Source organism: Erpetoichthys calabaricus, chromosome 5 (assembly GCF_900747795.2).
Source record: "Erpetoichthys calabaricus chromosome 5, fErpCal1.3, whole genome shotgun sequence".
Classification (NCBI taxonomy): Eukaryota; Metazoa; Chordata; class Cladistia; order Polypteriformes; family Polypteridae; genus Erpetoichthys; species Erpetoichthys calabaricus.
In genome coordinates this window covers 61619090-61638961 of record NC_041398.2, presented here as the reverse complement: position 1 = coordinate 61638961, position 19872 = coordinate 61619090, and the positions used below count along the sequence as shown (strand labels likewise).

The 19872-nt window shown below is 38.5% G+C and overlaps 1 protein-coding gene across 1 annotated transcript in view; it reads left to right on the top strand.

Moving 5' to 3' along the window:
* The window catches only part of LOC114651693 (E3 ubiquitin-protein ligase RMND5A), a 72092-nt gene that overhangs the window by 30977 nt on the left and 21243 nt on the right, over positions 1 to 19872 (top strand). The window contains exons 3-4 of the mRNA XM_028801565.2: positions 11311 to 11445; positions 13435 to 13535. Coding sequence (XP_028657398.1) covers positions 11311 to 11445; positions 13435 to 13535 — 236 coding nt within the window. The remainder of the gene's footprint in view (positions 1 to 11310; positions 11446 to 13434; positions 13536 to 19872) is intronic.

The window sequence follows — 19872 nt, the reverse complement described above, 5'->3', positions numbered from 1 at the left end:
TACTTATTTTTTCATGTGACTGTAGTTTGTAACTCTCCATGAAAATGTGTAGTCAAAATACATAAATTGCTACTGCAGTAAGTGCGCAATTTTAGCATTTTGGAAACTAGCTACTAGATTTGGGAATTTGTTGGGACCTCATGATAGAATATTCTCATTAAGCTGGAGTCACAATACAGAAATATTACATTTTTTAATGTTTTACAATATATAACAACTGCAATTCAGCTCTGCAATACATTGCAATGTATTTGTTTTTAGTGTGTCTGGAGTTAAAGCTGAAATCATAGAGGGACAAAAGAATGAGTCAATCTACTGCTACTTAAACCACTCCCCTTACGTTGTTTTTATTTTAATACCCCATGTTTGTGAAAATATAACTTCTAAAATACTGAACTTACATTTTAATCATTGCAAACTGTATTTTCACTGGCCCATGAGTTAGTATTCTCTTTTGTACTGGTTTGTGTGAGACTGATTTAATCTTGTACATACTCGCCTCTGAAAATTATATTTCCATTGAGTATTGTGTATCAACTGGTGTTTTTTCCTTTTTGTTTTTGTTGTCCTACCTATGTATGCACCATGGCAGTGGAGATTGTGCTTAGATGGTGTAAGGAAAATGCTAAAATACATTGCATTTGACATGTTTCATCACTTTTGTTGTCAAAGAATCTTGTTTTTTGTTCTATTTGTGTATAGAGAGTTAACAGTATTATTTAGGCTACATTCACATCATATTAAATTGTTTATTATTTACCCATCATATGCTTTAATGTAAGTCCTCCTCCCACTCTCAGTTTTTTAAGTCATACCCCTTTGCATAGCATACTGTCAAAGGGCATGCAGTCCTATAAAGATATCAAAGCAGATGTAATTAAAATAATAAACAACCACCTCTGGGAAATCACATGTAGCTACAATATTTTTCACATAATTTTCTATATCCTAAAATTAGCAGTTAATTTAGAGTAGCACTACAGGTGAGAATCCCATTTTGCACCTTACTCATGATGTCTGAAATCATCAAAGATATTCTAGCTAGAAAATTCTCATTAAGCTTTGCTTTCCCTTTGCCCTGGGCCCACAATGCTTTAAATTTATTAAATACAATACACCACTCCACCTCACAGAGAGCAATATTTCACTATGATAAAAATAGGTCATTATTGACACAAATAGACCATCATCTTAAAGATTGTTTCCATATATAAAAGTATGCTTCTTCATCAATGAGTTCTTGCACATAAACTGTCTTTGCCTAATGCTGTAACAAAGATATCATAGGTTTTGGAGAAAAGTAGATGTCCACTGTTTGAATTATCTCTCTTTGGTTGGGTTTATTTGTGAACTATGGAGTCCTGATGTTTTGTGTGCCGGACAGCAGCAATCCATTCATAACTGTTTCTTTAATAAGCATTCTAAGTCATACTTTTTGCCGTGCTTTATTTAGACACATTACCAATACCCATCACGCTTCCATCAATGCCAGTTTGTGATCTACTGCTGCCAAGTGGGGAGAAAAGGGGAGTGTGATTAGTATGAAACAGAAATGCGGACTCCTGACTAGGTATACTTCTTAGCATTTGACAATGCAAGCTGTCACTCACTTTCAGAATTTAAACACTTTTGTTGTACATACTATGCAGACTAATCTCCTTACTGAACAATGATATAGAGATTCTGGCACAACGACTAGAGAACGTGCTCTGTTCTATAACTCACAAGATCAAACTGGAATTGTTAAAGATAGGCATTTTGTATGAAACCTTCAATGATGATATAGCCTCCTTAGTGTTGGACCCGAGCGTTACTCGTGCTGTGAAAACTGTGTGATGGTCCCAAGTGTCATTTGGGAAGCTGTACAGATGCGTCTTGCATAAGCGTTTGAACCGATCATCACTCGGGCTATAAAGAAGAATGGAGAAATTATATCTGAGTTCAGGTTTTCACTAATTATGAAATATCTGCACTTTACCAACAGTGAAGACTTTGATGAGAATAACCATCCAGCAACCAAACTGAAGAAAATTTGGGAGCTATACCAGTCCATCGCAGCAAAATTTTGGAGCATTTGCATCTTGACCAAGATGTCCACATCAATAAAAGTCTCATGGCTTATTAGGACAGATTGTCATGGATACAGTACATTGTGTCAAAAAGAGCAAGATTTGGCATAAAGTTTTATGAGCTTTGTGAACATAAAGCCAGATACATTTGGAATTGGGTTCTGTACACAGGGAAAGTGACAATGTTTGAATCGAAATACAATTAGTACGGCATTGATACGTCATCGGTGCTGACTTTGATAGATGCTCTGCTGGATCAAGGTTACTGTGTAACTCTTCACCATAGCTATTTGACATCTTGCTACAAATGGAGACTGACACATATGGAACAATGCCTCTCAACTGTTGTGGCATGCCTGAAGACTTTGGCGGAACTACATTACAGTGAGGTGCGCTAATAGCTTGGCAAAACTGTAAAGTGCTTTTCGCTGAAATGGAAAGACAAGAAAGATGTTTGTCTCCTTAGCGCTATACATAATGTAGCTATGGTCACTGTACAGGCAAAAAGGCAACAAGCGGGTTATGAAGCCTTGTGCTGTGGTCGACTTCAATAGCACGATGGGCGCTGTAGATCATGCAGATCAAGAATTCACTTTCTATCCTGTTAATGCGGAGGCAACAAAAGAAATAATACAAAAAGATATTTCGTCATCTGGTGGAACATTGCACTTGGAATACGTTCATCTTATATGAACAATAAGCTGGCGAAATTGTATCTCACACAAATTATACTTGCCAGCTTGTGGAACAAATCATTGCCACCCATTCACCATCCATACTACCACTAAAGAGACACGGTCGACCCAGCACATTGCGGATCAATCCAGAGTGTCTTATTGGTAGACATTTTATTGATTATATACAGTTAGGTCCATAAATATTTGGACAGAGACAACTTTTTTCTAATTTTGGTTGTGTACATTACCACAATGAATTTTAAATGAAACAACTCAGATGCAGTTGAAGTGCAGACTTTCAGCTTTAATTCAGTGGGTGAACAAAACGATTGCATAAAAATGTGAGGCAACTTAAGCATTTTTTAACACATTCCCTTCATTTCAGGGGCTCAAAAGTAATTGGACAATTGACTCAAAGGCTATTTCATGGGCAGGTGTGGGCAAGTCTGTCGTTATGTCATTAACAGTTAAGCAGATAAAAGGCCTGGAGTTGATTTGAGGTGTGGTGCTTGCATGTGGAAGATTTTGCTGTGAACAGACAACATGCGGTCAAAGGAGCTCTCCATGCAGGTGAAAGAAACCATCCTTAAGCTGCGAAAACAGAAAAAACCCATCCGAGAAATTGCTACAATATTACGAGTGGCAAAATCTACAGTTTGGTACATCCTGAGAAAGAAAGCAAGCACTGGTGAACTCAGCAATGCAAAAAGACCTGGATGTCCACGGAAGACAACAGTGATGGATGATCGCAGAATCATTTCCATGGTGAAGAGAAACCCATTCACAACAGCCAACCAAGTGAACAACACTCTCCAGGGGGTAGGCATATCGATATCCAAGTCTACCATAAAGAGAAGACTGCATGAAAGTAAATACAGAGGGTGCACTGCAAGGTGCAAGCCACCCATAAGCCTCAAGAATAGAAAGGCTAGATTGGACTTTGCTAAAGAACATCTAAAAAAGCCAGCACAGTTCTGGAAAAACATTCTTTAGACAGATGAAACCAAGATCAACCTCTACCAGAATGATGGCAAGAAAAAAGTATTGAGAAGGCATGAACAGCTCATTATCCAAAGCATACCACATCATCTGTAAAACACGGTGGAGGCAGTGTGATGGCTTGGGCGTGCATGGCTGCCAGTGGCACTGGGACACTAGTATTTATTGATGATGTGACACAAGACAGAAGCAGCCGAATGAATTCTGAGGTGTTCAGAAACACTGTCTGCTCAAATCCAGCTAAATGCAGTCAAATTGATTGGGCGGCATTTCATGATACAGATGGACAGTGACCCAAAACATACAGCCAAAGCAACCCAAGAGTTTATTAAAGCAAAGAAGTGGAAAATTCTTGAATGGCCAAGTCAGTCACCTGATCTTAACCCAATTGAGCATGCATTTCACTTGTTGAAGACTAAACTTCGGACATAAAGGCCCACAAACAAACAGCAACTGAAAGCCACTGCAGTAAAGGCCTGGCAGAGCATTAAAAAGGAGGAAACCCAGCATCTGGTGATGTCCATGAGTTCAAGATGTCAGGCTGTCATTGCCAGCAAAGGGTTTTCAACCAAGTATTAGAAATGAACATTTTATTTCCAGTTATTTAATTTGTCCAATTACCTTTGAGCCCCTGAAATGAAGGAATTGTGTTTAAAAAAAATGCTTTAGTTGCCTCACATTTTTATGCAATCATTTTGTTCACCCCACTGAATTAAAGCTGAAAGTCTGCCCTTCAACTGCATCTGAGTTGTTTCGTTTAAAATTCATTGTGGTAATGTACAGAACCAAAATTAGAAAAAAGTTGTCTTTGTCCAAATATTTATGGACCTAACTGTACCTCCAACAGAAAAAAAAACAGAATCCAACTTTTACCTGTGCAGTGTGCTGTTCAAAAACTGATAAATATGGAAAGAAAATCCAAACGAAACACACTATTATTGTCCCAACTGTAATGTTGGATTGTGTATTTCACCGTGCTTTCAGATTTGCCACACAAAGGACTCATTTTGAGATTATATACTGTTTTGGCATCATTAGTTGTATTATTATTACTGTTATTATTATTTTTGTTATTATTGTTCATTTCGTATTATTATTTGTATCCTTATACTTTTGAGTTTCAATAAAAATGTAATTTTTCATGCTAAAAAAATGCAACACTTTTTACATATTTTTTGGAACAAAACATAACATAACGTATGCTTACAATATGCAGGTTTCCAGACAAAGCTTTTGATAGAGATGAATGGAAATATATATTCGCTGTACTTGCACAATTTTACATGCAGAACTTTTATGGATTAAATTAAAGTCCTGAATCCTCTGTTTATGTACATTAGACTCAAAATGTATTTAGATGTCATTACTTACTGCATAATTCTGTTCAGTTCAATTGTAGATTTAGTTTTAAATTGTCAAGTTTGCCATTTTTGCCCGCCAGTCTAAACTCGGTTACCCAAAACGTACTTTCAGAAAGGCTTGTAAAAGGTCCGAGTGCAAGGTATGGCCTCTCGGAGACTGAAGAGAAGAAACAATATAAGAATTGAGGGTATACCTGAGAAACGAGAAATCTCAAACCCAGTGAAATTTGCAGTAGAATTACTCTCTAAAATAATTGGAGATGATTTTAAACTCGACATTGAGATAGCAGCTGCTTATCGCACATACAGATCAAGCACCTTTAAACCTAGGTCTTTTATTGTCCGCTTCGAGCGATTACAATGTAAGCTTGATGTGATGGCACTTCTCAGACACAAGCAAGAGATTATATTTGAAAATAATCTAATTCATATTTTCCCCAACTTCTCACCATTAACAGCTGCAAAACGCGCAGCCTACTTTAACATTAAAAAGTTGCTACAGAAAGCCAATATCAAACACAGCCTCTTGTATCCCGCCAAACTGAAAGTGGAAGTTCAAGCCCAATATTATGTATTTCCAAGCAAGGAGGAAGCTGAAAAGGAACTAAAGAAGCTGTTTCCGACACTTTTTTGAAAGTTAATAAGGAGCCGTATTCTGTCGAGACATGGGAAGGACCTATCATCTGCTGTTGGATCCACTTTTAAAGAGACTGGTATTATAATTATACATCCTTTTCTTTACTTGGACATTATATGTTTATGTCTTAATTATAGTTATAGACGTAAGTGTGGAAGTAATTAAAGTAGGGTTGTTTTTTTTTTTGTTTTGTTTTTTTATACTACCTTAAAGTAGACTGTTTAACATCATACTCTTAGTTTATTGCTATTTCTACTATTTCTACTATTACATTATACTATTACATTATGATTTACTATGTTTATCCTAGACTACTTTTTAAAATCATTCCCAGGGTTCTTTCTTTTATTATCTTAATATCTTAAAATTGCTGAAGATTATTTTAAGCTTAAAGACTGTTAATGATTATATTTTTGGCAGATAGTATTTAGAATTCAGCTGCAATAGATATCTCTTTGTTTTAATTCTCTAACGCTGCTGCGGGGTGGGATTTGTTTTGTTTTGGACGTGCTCTCTCTTTGTATGTCAGAGAACCGGGACATCGCGAAGTGAGATCAAGCCTTAAGTGGGGAGGCAAAATTGGGGGTGGGGGGGTATAGGGTATAAAGGGGGGAGAGAAGAGAGCAGGCTATACCTGATCTATTCTTCTAATCCTTATAACTATAAATATCAATGCAACAATAGGCTAAAATGCAATAACTCGTAGGGAATTTTGAAATTAAGATTAAAACTGCCTCACTACCAGTTAAGACTATGAAATAACATTAAAAACTCAGAATCAATGTCTCCATGATGGGACAGTTAACTTTGTGAGCTGGAATGTTAAAGGCCTGAGTCACGAATTAAAGAGAAAGAAAATATGCTCTCGCCTAACAGGCTTAAACGCTAAAATAGTATTTTTACAGGAGACCCACTTACTAAGCAAGGATCAGTTCAGACTACAAAAAGACTGGACTGGCCAAATGTTCCATTCTAGCTTTATAAAGAAAACTAGAGGGGTGGGAATTCTCATACACAGAACAGTTCCATTTGTAGCATCAGATGTAGTATTGGACCCTGAAGGGAGATATGTGATGGTCATGGGCAACTTATTTAACAGTAAAATGATTTTGATAAATGTTTATACACCCAATGTCGATGATAAGGAATTCATGCAAAATCTATTTGCATCCATTCCCAATGTCAACACTCATAAAATTATAATGGTTGGGGACTTTAATTGTGTTTTAAATCCACTCTTAGATAGGACTCCTGTGACAGGGGGGACGACATCTAACACTGCAAAGACAATTACACAGTTTTTAAATGACCACAACTTATCAGACCCCTGGAGGTTTCTTAACCCAAACTCAAGAACATATTCATTCTACTCACCAGTGCATTATAGCTACTCAATAATTGATTATTTTTTTATAGATAATAATTTCCTGCCTACGATTAAATCGTGCAAATACGACACAATTGTTATCTCCGACCATGCCCCTCTAGTCTTGGAGCTAAAATCATTAAGCCCCTCACACTTACCTAGCAGATGGCGTCTTAACCCTCTTCTATTGGCAGACGAGAACTGCACAGAATTTATATCCAAACAAATCAGCTTCTTCCTAGAGACAAACACGCCCACAGAGGTTTCTGCAGGAACACTCTGGGAAAATCTAAAGGCCTTCTTAAGAGGACAGATTATTTCATATCTTTCCCACAGAAATAAATTAGATACCAAGAAAGTGTCAGAGCTAAGAAGCGAAATTACTAGAATAGATGAAGAACAAGCCAGGCGTCCAAGTGAAGCTCTTCACAGGAAAAGGCAGGCCCTGCATACAGAACTTAACATCTTAACAACTAAAGAAACTGAACAACTTATTTATAAGTCAAGACATCATTACTATGAACACGAAGAAAAAGCTAATAAGCTTTTAGCTCAACAAATTCACAAACAAGAAGTTCGCAATGTAATAGCAGTAATCACCAACACGAATGGAGAAGAAATCATTGACCATAAAAATATAATGCGCGCATTTAGAGATTATTATAAATCCTTATATTCTACTGAGTTCGAAGAAGACAACACACAATCTAATGCATTTCTGGATACATTACAGACACCACAAACATTCCAGTATATATCAATAAATCATTTTTTAAGCAATTAGATTCAACAATAACCTCATTCATTTGGAACTCAAAACACCCACGTATCCGAAGAGTGACCCTACAAAGACCTCAGGCAGAAGGTGGCATGGCTTTACCTAATTTTCAATTTTATTACTGAGCAGCAAACATACAAGCCATAAAAACCTGGACACAAAAAAATGAACATACACAGGCTTGGCTCGCAATAGAAGTAAACTCCTGTAGTACTTCTTTATTCTCCCTGCTCTGCGCTCCAATAAATGCAAGTTATCGCAAATATACTAATAACCCAATTGTGCTTTACTCACTCAGAATATGGAACCAACTTAGAAAGCATTTTAAGATGGAAAATCTTTTATCCGCGGCACGTCTGCAAGAGAACCACCTCTTTCAACCGTCGCAAGCATATCCAGTTTTTAAAACCTGGAAAAGTTTTGGGATTAAAATGCTCAGAGATCTATATATAGACAACATATTTGCATCTTTTGAACAATTACTTTCCAAATTCAACCTCCCAGCTACACATTTCTTTCACTATCTTCAAATTAGAAATTTAGTTAAACAGAAACTGCCCGATTTTCCTCACCTCGTACCCTCCACCATGCTGGAAAAAATACTGCTCAGTTTCAAGGAATTAAACACCATTTCCGCATTATGTAAAATCTTATTAGAGTCCCTACCTTTCAAAGACCCAAGAGGACATTGGGAAGAAGATCTCTTAATCAATATAGTGTATCAGAAAAGGAGTGGAAGGAAGCAAAGCAGAGAATTCACTCGAACTCCATATGCACAAAGCATAGAATTATTCAACTAAAAATTATATATCGAGCACATCTGTCTCGCTTAAAACTGTCCAAAATGTTTCCAGGGCAAGATCCAACCTGCGAACGCTGCAACCAAGCTCCTGCCTCACTGGGTCACATGTTTGGGCCTGCACCAAACTAACATCATTTTGGACCAAAATTTTTAAGTGCCTTTCAGACAGCCTTGGGGTCACAATCCCTTCTTAACCCATTAACAGCTGTGTTCGGTGTTCTTCCAGACAGACTTGAAGTGGAGAAGGACAAGCAAACGGTGATTGCATTCACTACACTTTTGGCACGCAGACTTATTTTGTTAAATTGGAAGAATCCTAACTCTCCTCTGATAAGTCAGTGGGAAACCGATGTTTTATATTATTTGAAATTGGAAAAAATCAAATTCTCAGTTGTAGGATCTGTACAGAATTTTTTCAAAACCTGGCAGGATCTAATCAATATTATTTTAGAATAAGAGAAATAACTATTACCGCATTTATTTTCCTTCTCCATTTTTTATTTACCTATATATATTTCTTCCTTTCTTTTGTTTATTGTTGCCTTATTAAAAAGCCCTAAGCAATATTCTCCTTTGGCTAAGCTCTCCTTCTCAGGTGTGGGGTTTGATTTGTCTTCAGTTTTTTTTTCTTGTTATAAATTGATCTATTTGTATGGAATGATTACAATAAAATTAATAAATAAAATTAAAAAAAAAAAAAAAAAGAGAGGCTTGTAAATGTATTAAAAATCAAAAATGTATGCAAGTATTCAGCCCCTTGCTCTGAAACTCCAAATTGTGGTCAGGTACATCCTGTTTGTTTTAGTCATTCTCAAGATGTGTGTAGACCTTGATTGGAATCCACCAGTGGCAAATTTAATTCATAGGACATTGTTTAAAAAGGCACACACCAGTGTATATTAGGTACCACAATTCACACTTTATGTCATGGCAAACATCAAACCATTAAGTCCAAGGCACTCTTTGAAGACCTCTGTAAAATGGTGACAGGCCATAATCTCTGGTGTGGCATAAATCATGGCTAGGATATATAACTATTTCTCAAAGTTTGAGTGTTTCCAGGAGCATGGGGCCTCAAAAATTGTGAAATGGGAGAAGTTTGGAACTACCAGGACTCTTCTCAAGTTGGCTATCCAGCCAATCTCAGTAACCAGGCAAGAAGGGCCTTGGTCAGGGAGATGACCAAGAACCCATTAGTTACTCTACCAAAACTTCTGAAGTCCTTGGAAGGATAACCATCTCAGCAGCACTCCATCAAGGTTTTATTGTAGAGCGGCTAGATGTTAGCCTCTGTTGTGTTAAAAGCATATGATAGCATATGATGGCATTTAAAGGACACTGCTGATTACCTGCCTAATACCATCCCTATTTTTAGGCATGGTGATGGCAGCATCATCCTATAGGGTTACTTCTCAGCAGTAAGTGCAGAGAGGCTGGTCAAAATTGAGAGTAGGATTAATGAAGTCAAATACAGAGGGACTCTTGTGGGGGGTGGGGGCTTTGGGGGGAGGGGGGTAACCTTCTCTACAGTGGAGGATACAACCATGGCAATGCTGGAGTAGCTTTGGGACAAGTCTACATGACTGTCCTTGAGTGGCACAGCCAAAGCTCAGCCTTAAGCTATATAGAACTTATGTGGACAGATCTAACAATGGCACTTAACACACACTTCTAATCCATTCTAAAGGTGCTTGAGATGATCTTCTAGGATGAATGAGAGAAACTGCCCAAATCCTGGTTTTTAAAACTTACAGTGACTTACTCAAGAAGACTCAAAGCTGTAATTGCTGCCAGAGGAGCTTCTACAAGTTGCCAAATTAATAGTCTAAATAATTACATGAATGAGAAATTTCCATTTTTCATTTCTAATAAATTTGCAAATCTTTCTGAAAACGTTTTCACTTCATCATCATGGGTTATTGAGTAGATTGACATGTAAAAATGGCTGATTTTATCTGTTTAAAAGTTAAATCTACAACTCAGTAAAGTTTTTCTGTAAAGCTAACAAGCCAATTGTTTAAGCAGCAATTTCTAATTATTTCTTCTTTTTTTCTAATTGAAAGTGTAAGCTTCTGTACTAAACATAAGCTTGCTCGCTGTCCACATTTAGACGAGCAGTGCACATTTTAATTAAAGGATAAAATAAAAAGTTATGATTTCATCAAAATATCTTCTCTGTCTCAGGAAAAGTACTGATAATTTCATGTTTATCATTCTAGGTTAAAGAAAACGCTTTAACATGTCCTTAAAATTACATGTCTTGGGAATTTGCCTTTCTTTGATCGCTATACATGAAAATTCTCAGTAGTTAGCTGTAAAAGTAAAATAAATGAAAACAACAAAATGTTTAAAGGAAAGGTATCTTAGAGATAGTTACTAGCTTTTTGAGGCCAAAAGCAATTTGCGTGATAGCAGTGTATGGCAGGCATTTAGTTTATGCAGGTGTTCACAGATATAGCATTTTTTTTATGTTGACAAGAAAAGGTATTTTTCTGAGAGCAATATGCAGTGTTTTTTTTCCTGTATTATTCAGCAAGGTCTTTATTAAATAGGTTTAAGCCTGGAAGACTACATTCATATTCATTCTTATTTGCAAAATAAATTTAATATCTTGATTTCAGAATTTTGATTCAGACATAAGCAGCGTGGGGATTGAGGGCTGCTGGCAAAATGATGGTCAGAGGCTTCTCAGTGAGGTGATGGTGGAACACTTTTTCAGGCAAGGCATGTTGGACGTGGCAGAAGAACTTTGCCAGGTAAAAAAAATCAATGAATTAATATGCAACAGACATGTTTTTTGTGTTATGTTAGTTTACATCCAGTAATTTTAACTAATAATGTGTGGTGAACATGGAGAGAAGTTTTCACTAAGTGCATCCAGCAGCATCAAACTGAATCATCTTACATACACATTAAGTTTAATTTTAAAATGTTCATGTTGTTTACAAAGATGTGATTTTTGTGTTCAAATATAAAGAAAAGCCAAATACTAAAAAATAGATTATAGCAAATTTGTAAAGTAAGTAATAAATTAAGCATGACTTCTGGGGCTCAACGCTTTCTGTGAAAATATATATGTTCTCCCTCTCTGTTTGTGTTTTGTCATGTATCTTCATTTTCTTTCCATGTCCTAAAGATATACTTGTTAATACTATGTAACATTACTGGACTTTACCTGCAATTTTTACTCGTAGCATTCAGCTATATAATTTTAGTGTGTTAGAGGTAATCAGTGGTGCATTTCCATGAAATCAGTTGCCTAATGTGACATACTGTGTGACTCACTCCGATAAAAATCCATCCATCCATCCATTTTCCAACCCGCTGAATCTGAACACAGGGTCACAGGGGTCTGCTGGAGCCAATCCCAGCCAACACAGGGCACAAGGCAGGAACCAGTCCAGGGTGCCAACCCACCGCAGGACACACACAAACACACCCACACATCAAGCACACACTAGGGCTAATTTAGAATCGCCAATCCACCTAACCTGCATGTCTTTGGACTGTGGGAGGAAACCGGAGCGCCCGGAGGAAACCCACGCAGACACGGGGAGAACATGCAAACTCCACACAGGGAGGACCCAGGAAGCGAACCCAGGTCCCCAGGTCTCCCAACTGCGAGGCAGCAGCGCTACCCACTGCGCCATCGTGCCGCCCCTGATAAAAATCAAACGGGTTTTATTTTGTCTTTATTTGAAGAGGCAGGCTCTTTACATGAGAGCTCATACAGAAGTACAATGCATTTAATGTAGCAATGAATAATAAAGAATGCGGGTGTTTTGAACCTCTAAAGTTAAGAGAAGGTTGTCAGTCTGAGGTCTCGTGTTTTACATAGCACAACAGAATGGGGAAAAAAAAAGGACTGAACTCACAGTTACAATGGTGACTCTGTCAGGCACCATATTGCCGGCTGTCAGAAAAAGGGGTGAGCTCTACTATTCTAGATTGATGGCACTCCGTCAATAAATGTGACGTGGACATTGCGTTTCCTTCATTTAAACTGACATGGTCTGGTGATGAGATCAGCAGCTGCAGTCGGCAAATCTGACAACATACCCCACGAATAGAAGTCATAAAATGTGACATTGGCTTTAGGTTAACCAACAACTTCAAATTTCCCTAGTATCTATGTGTGGATGTATGCATGAAAGTTATGTACTGGGTTCTCATCCCAGCTTGGATATTGGCTAGCACTAGGTAGTGCTATGATGGGCTCTAGCTCCCTGCAACCCTGTAAAGAAAAGCAAAGCTTACACAATGGATTGACATAAATTGAATGATAGCAATAATAATCCTGCTTAAACATTTAGAGCTTTTCCACACAAATGAAAAATTTCAGAAGTTTAATTGAAGAATGACAGAACATTTACAGGAACATGAACGATCTGTCAAAATGCCGGTGCTACCCTGGCACTTTGAATTAAAATTGGGAGTCAACTGACGGTTAAACCTAATAGAAACTACAAGTAACTGTCAATAATGGCTTGAAATTGTGTGTTGGCAGTTGCTAACTCTAATGTCATATAACATTTAAGCACTACATTTTAATAACCTTAGAGTTCATTTGAAGTTAGTGTCAGGGTTAGGGTTCAATTCATTATTCAAAATACATCTTTTCTCAAGAGACGTTAAATAAAATGTCTCTTGACTAATTCTAGTATTACACTGTTATTGGTTCATAAGATGCTTGCCTTTTTGTGATATATTTTTGTTAATTGTTTTACTTTTTCGTTTGTTTTTAGGAAGCAGGACTTTGTATAGATTCAAGTCAGAAGGAGCCATTTGTAGAATTAAATCGAATCCTTGAAGCCCTCAAAGTGAGGGATTTACGACCAGCTCTGGAGTAAGCATTAAAAAAAGATTAATATTGCTACTATTTATTTAGTTAGCAGGGAATCTGGTGTACTGTTAAACCTTTTACAAACTGAATCACTTGCTTAATTAATGGAACATTTTCACTGACACAGGGCTATAACAATTTTAGTGGCATAATTGTATAGGTCTTTTTATATATAATGAGGTATTGGATATATAGGATTTTCTCTAGATATCCACTTAGCCTGCCCCATTCTTCTTGTTTTGTATTTTGTCCTCACTTAGTTTGTATATTGCATTATCACTGCCATGTGTGGTTTTTGAGTTATAATGTAAGTTATTTGTAACTTTACTAGAATCATAGAAGTTTAAGTTTGTGAGTAATAGAACCAATACAGTATTACCTCAGTTAAAAGTAGGTGTGTTCTAGGATTTTCTTAATTATAAGACATTTTGTTATTGGAGGAAGATTTAACATGGAAGGAATGTATATGTACAGTATGTTAATGATCTTGGGTTGGGGTTGTGCGTGGTTTGGACAAAGTTGCAGAATTTATGCTGTCTGCCACTGTCAGCACCTTATATGCTGTTCTGCATGCTCTCATTTGCCTCATTCACTGCCTGCATGTTTTTACCTTCCGTTTCCATGTCTCGCCTCACTTGGGTTTAGAGGCAACACCATCTGATCTGCTTCACCTTCCCCAAATATATGAGATGATCCAAACCAGAATCCTTAAGGAGACTTGCTGTTTTGCTTTAGCAGCAGAAAGACATTTCTGCAGTGATTGCATATTTGTGCACTGCATCCCTGCTCCCCTTCCACGCTTTGTACTGGCTTTTTTCATGACAGGGTGCTAACCCCAATAATTCTACTACAAGGTGTTTTTTTCACCCCCTACTATCCATCCATCCATTTTCCAACCCGCTGAATCCTAACTACAGGGTCACGGGGGTCTGCTGGAGCCAATCCCAGCCAATACAGGGCACAAGGCAGGAACCAATCCTGGGCAGGGTGCCAACCCACCGCAGGACACACACAAACACACCCACACACCAATTTAGAATCGCCAATCCACCTAACCTGCATGTCTTTGGACTGTGGGAGGAAACCGGAGCGCCCGGTGGAAACCCACGCAGACACGGGGAGAACATGCAAACTCCACGCAGGGAGGACCCGGGAAGCGAACCCAGGTCTCCTAACTGCGAGGCAGCAGCGCTACCAATGCGCCACCGTGCCGCCCACCCCCTACTATCCCCTGTATAATATGTAGTTTACTTTCTAAAGATACCGTTTTCCATTTTTTGACATATTAGGCAAATTTATTTTTTTTACATAAAATATATCATTGCATAATATAACTACAGTATATGTAAAATAACTCTGCCTTCACATGTAATAACTTTGTGTTCTTCAGCAAACATAGCATCAACAATAATAAGTACAATAGCACCCTAGCAGATTTGTACATGAATTTGAGCATACGACATATCATTTTTATGCTAACTTTGCTAGAAGCTCTGTTGTCAGAGGATTCATTAACTATGGTATACATATAGATTTACTTATTTGGCTGATGCCTTTATCCAAAGCGACTTAACATTTATGATACAATTGGTTGCACTTCCTTTGGTTTTCCAATAGGAGCATAGGCAGGTCAAGTGACTTGCTAATGGTCACACAGTGTCATTAGCTGGATTTGAAGCCATAACCTATACCTATGTAATGTGAAGTATGCCTATGCTTTCATGATTAGAATTTCTTCTTTGTGTAATTCTGGGTATGTGGATGTACACACACATATATCCAGAAAGGGTGATTATAATGTTTTGAGCCTGACATATATTAAGAGAAACTTGAATAAAATAACATAATTTACATTTTTCAACATAATCCCCTTGAACACTAAAACCTTTTTTTTTTAAATTTATTTATTTTTTAAAATTTTTATTAATTTTATTGTAATCATTCCATACAAATAGATCAATTTATAACAAAAAAAAAAAAGAAAAATTGAAAACAAATCAAACCCCATCCCTGAGAAGGAGAGCTTAGCCAAAGGAGAATTGCTTAGGGCTTTTTAATAAGGCAACAATAAACAAAAAGAAGGTAGAAATATATATATAGGTATATAAAAAAACGGAGAAGGAAAATAAGTGCAGTAATAGTTATTTCTCTTATTCTAAAATAATATTGATTAGATCCTGCCAGGTTTTGAAAAAGTTCTGTACAGATCCTTTAACTGAGAATTTGATTTTTTCCAATCTATATATATAATTCACTAAGCCTCCGACAAGTAGACACCCATGGAAAGCACGCATGACAGCCATGCCCACCAACTCTAAGACCATTGGATACGACAACTCGAACGCAGCAACTCACAGAGCAGAACGTCATTCGCGTTCGTCTCTGCTACACTCCACATGTACCTCTGAAGGAGTATGTTTGTCGCGGATGTGAATCGCTGTATGTGGCGTGTAGAACAGTTTGCGAGGGGTATCCCATGGTCTTACAGTTGGTGGGCGGGTCTCTGTTAGTTGCTCTTGCGAGGTTCAGTCTCTCCCTGTGCATTTCCTGTGCGACACACACACACACAGAGGCAGCGCGAGAGAGAGAGCCGCGCACACACACAGGCAGCACCAGAGAGAGACAGACGCACACACACACACACACAGAGGCAGCGAGAGAGAGAGCCGCACACACACACAGGCAGCGCCAGAGAGAGGCAGAGGTACACACACAGGCAGCGCGAGAGAGAGACAGACGCACACATACAGGCAGCACCAGAGAGAGAGCCGCGCACACACGCAGGCAGCGCCAGAGAGAAACAGATGCACACACACACAGAGGCAGCGAGAGAGAGAGAGAGAGAGAGAGAGCCGCGCACATACACAGGCAGCGCAAGAGAGAGACAGACGCACACACACAGGCAGCGCCAGAGAGAGAGCAGCCCACGCACACAGGCAGCGCCAGAGAGAGAGCAGCCCACGCACACAGGCAGCGCCAGAGAGAGAGCCGCGCACACACACAGGCAGTGCCAGAGAGAGACAGAGGCACACACACAGGCAGCGCCAGAGAGAGACAGAGGCACACACACAGGCAGCGCCAGAGAGAGACAGAGGCACACACACAGGCAGCGCCAGAGAGAGAGCCGCGCGCACACACACAGGCAGCGCCAGAGAGAGAGCCGCGCGCACACACACAGGCAGCGCCAGAGAGAGAGCCGCGCACACGCACAGGCAGCGCCAGAGAGAGAGCCGCGCACACGCACAGGCAGCGCCAGAGAGAGAGCCGCGCACACGTACAGGCAGCGCGAGAGAGAGAAACGCACACACACAGGCAGCGCGAGCAAGAGAGAGGGCTGGACTCATAAGGTAGGAAGGCAGTTAAAGAATACACTGGGCTTGATTTTGTTTTCACTTCTGTTTACAGCGATCGGTTCGTAGTGTGCATTTTTGAAAAGTTACTTTTCTTGGTGGTTTATTAAATTACGGATTTTTTCAAATGTTCATTTTTTGTTGCTATAGCGCAAACTATTGCAGTGTTAGTTTTCTCTGTTGTTCAAGGTTTTCTCAGTGTTATTCAATGTTTTTACATTTAGTTTACTATTACGCTGTGCATTCTATGGTTTAATTAACTATATTTGTGCTTAAAAACTTACAAAAATATATATTTACATACAGTTCGTATGGTCTGGAACGGATTAATTGTATTTACATACAATCCTATGGGAGAAATTGCTTCGGTTCACGACCAAATCGGTTTACGACCAGAGTTTGGGAACGAATTATGGTCGTGAACCGAGGTTCCACTGCATTCTTTTCGTTTATGACGCATGACCGCGTCCACCATCGCAAACTGTTTTACACGCCATGGTCTTAGAGTTGGTGGGCGGGTCTCCGTGAGTTGCTCTTGCGAGCGGGCACATGACCAGGCGGTGTGTATGCTTCGAGAACGAGGGTGGACGCGGCAGGACCATCTAAGAAGAGGCATGTTTGTCGCGGATGTGAATCGCTGTATGCAGCGTGTAAAACAGTTTGCGAGGGGTATCCCATGGTCTTAGAGTTGGTGGGCGGGTCTCTGTTAGTTGCTCTTGCAAGCGGGCACATGACCAAGCAGTGTGTATGCTTCGAGAACAAGGGTGGATGCGACAGCACCATCTAAGAAGAATCATATTTGTCGCGGATGTGATTCGCTGTATGCAGCATGTAAAACAGTTTGCGAGGGGTATCCCATGGTCTTAGCAGTGTCTATGCTTCGATGTGAATCACTGTATGCAGCGTGTAAAACGCTGTATTGTATGTTGCCCTCTCCAGAGTAACATCTTTTCATTCACCTACAGTCGTATCCTGAAAACCAACCCCATTTGGACAACTGTGTCTTTCAGGAAGTGTTCACCCATCAATACATAATTATGTGGCCTATGCTACGCCGTGAGTTGGCTAGTTTCAAATAATATAAAACATTGGTTTCCCACTGACTTATCAGAGGAGAGTTAGGATTCTTCCAATTTAACAAAATAAGTCTGCGTGCCAAAAGTGTAGTGAATGCAATCACCGTTTGCTTGTCCTTCTCCACTTCAAGTCCGTCTGGAAGAACACCGAACACAGCTGTTAATGGGTTAGGAGGGATTGTGACCCCAAGGCTGTCTGAAAGGCACTTAAAAATTTTGGTCCAAAATGATGTTAGTTTGGTGCAGGCCCAAAACATGTGACCCAGTGAGGCAGGAGCTTGGTTGCAGCGTTCGCAGGTTGGATCTTGCCCTGGAAACATTTTGGACAGTTTTAAGCGAGAGAGATGCGCTCGATATATAATTTTTAGTTGAATAATTCTATGCTTTGTGCATATGAAGCTCGAGTGAATTCTCTGCTTTGCTACCTTCCATTCCTTTTCTGATATATTGATTAAGAGATCTTCTTCCCAATGTCCTCTTGGGTCTTTGAAAGGTAGGGACTCTTGGAAAAGCAGTGAGGAAAGTTTCTTGGCCACTAAAACCTTTTTTGTAATGGCCAAGAAACTTTCCTCACTGCTTTTCCAAGTGTAATGTGTACCAAAAATATAGACTTTTTGAGAGAAGTAATCAATATGGACTACAGTCTCAACGTCATAAAAAAACAATGCTGTTTGTAAAAGTTTTCCCATTGCCATTTAATAAACTGAAAATTCCCTTTGGAACATTGGATGCAGTGATATCTTAATTCATGAGTCAATATTCTTAGCATTTAATCTTCACTGACATTTTTCATAATTACTTAAAAATTAATGCCTGCTGTCACATGTATCATTATTCTTCAATTCTGTAATACATTTTGCTCTATATTAGCACATTTTTCTTCTGTCATTCACGTTGAAGGCCAGCTGGACCTTGGATGATCTTCAAGAGATGTCCTACCAGAATTCCATCTATTTCCCATGTGCTGATTGTGGCATATACAGTAAAGCTGTACATGTTGACCAAGCAAGAATAAAATCCATATTGTTGTCATAAAGTCATAAAGTATTGTTTTGCACTGTTGCACTGTTGAAAATTAAGTGATAGATTGATACATAGAAACAAGAAGCATCCACTATAAATTGCAACTACTTGAAACTAGTTTTCAGATGTTTTTAACACATATGGGACAATGTTTGGTATTTTATAAAAGCAACAGTGAATACCCCTTTCACATTCAGGAGTGACTCACTGAGAAGAATTTATGGCTATTTCTACACATCTTAAAGAAAAGTGTTTGTTATAGTCAAAGTCCTGAGACCCACCTCATGGAAAAGTTAATTTACTCATGAAAAAATCAAAGAAAATGATATATTGCATTTAATAACTGGAAAGAGCAATGTTAGTGCCATTCAGTTGCAGTTGCAAAATAAACCAGATGGTAGCAAGTCTGACTGCAGCAGGAAAAAAATCAAATACAGTGTATTACATTCTTGTTGCTATAAAATTGTCTTTTCATAAAAAACTATGAAAATATTTTCTGAATGCAACATATTCTGACTTTATGTCTTTACATTTCTTATGGATTTACAGGAGAACTTAAATTTTATTATCTGAAAGCACAATGACATCTTTTGATTTCCTTTCATTTTTCCATTTCCATCTTTAGCATTTTGTAATTTAAAGTGATTACATTACTAGCATTCCCCCGTCCCCTTTTTTTTTTCTCCTAAATTTTGGATGCCGTCTCTATTATTTGTTCATCTGACTTGCTACTGTATAGTTACTTAGCAGGGAATTTAAAATTATCTCGTCAGTTCACAAGTGCATCACGTATTCTATACATTTCTCCTTTCATAAATGCACTACTATGATAACTTTACATTACATGATACATTCCGTGAGGAAAAACAAAATGGTTTACAAAGTGCTAGC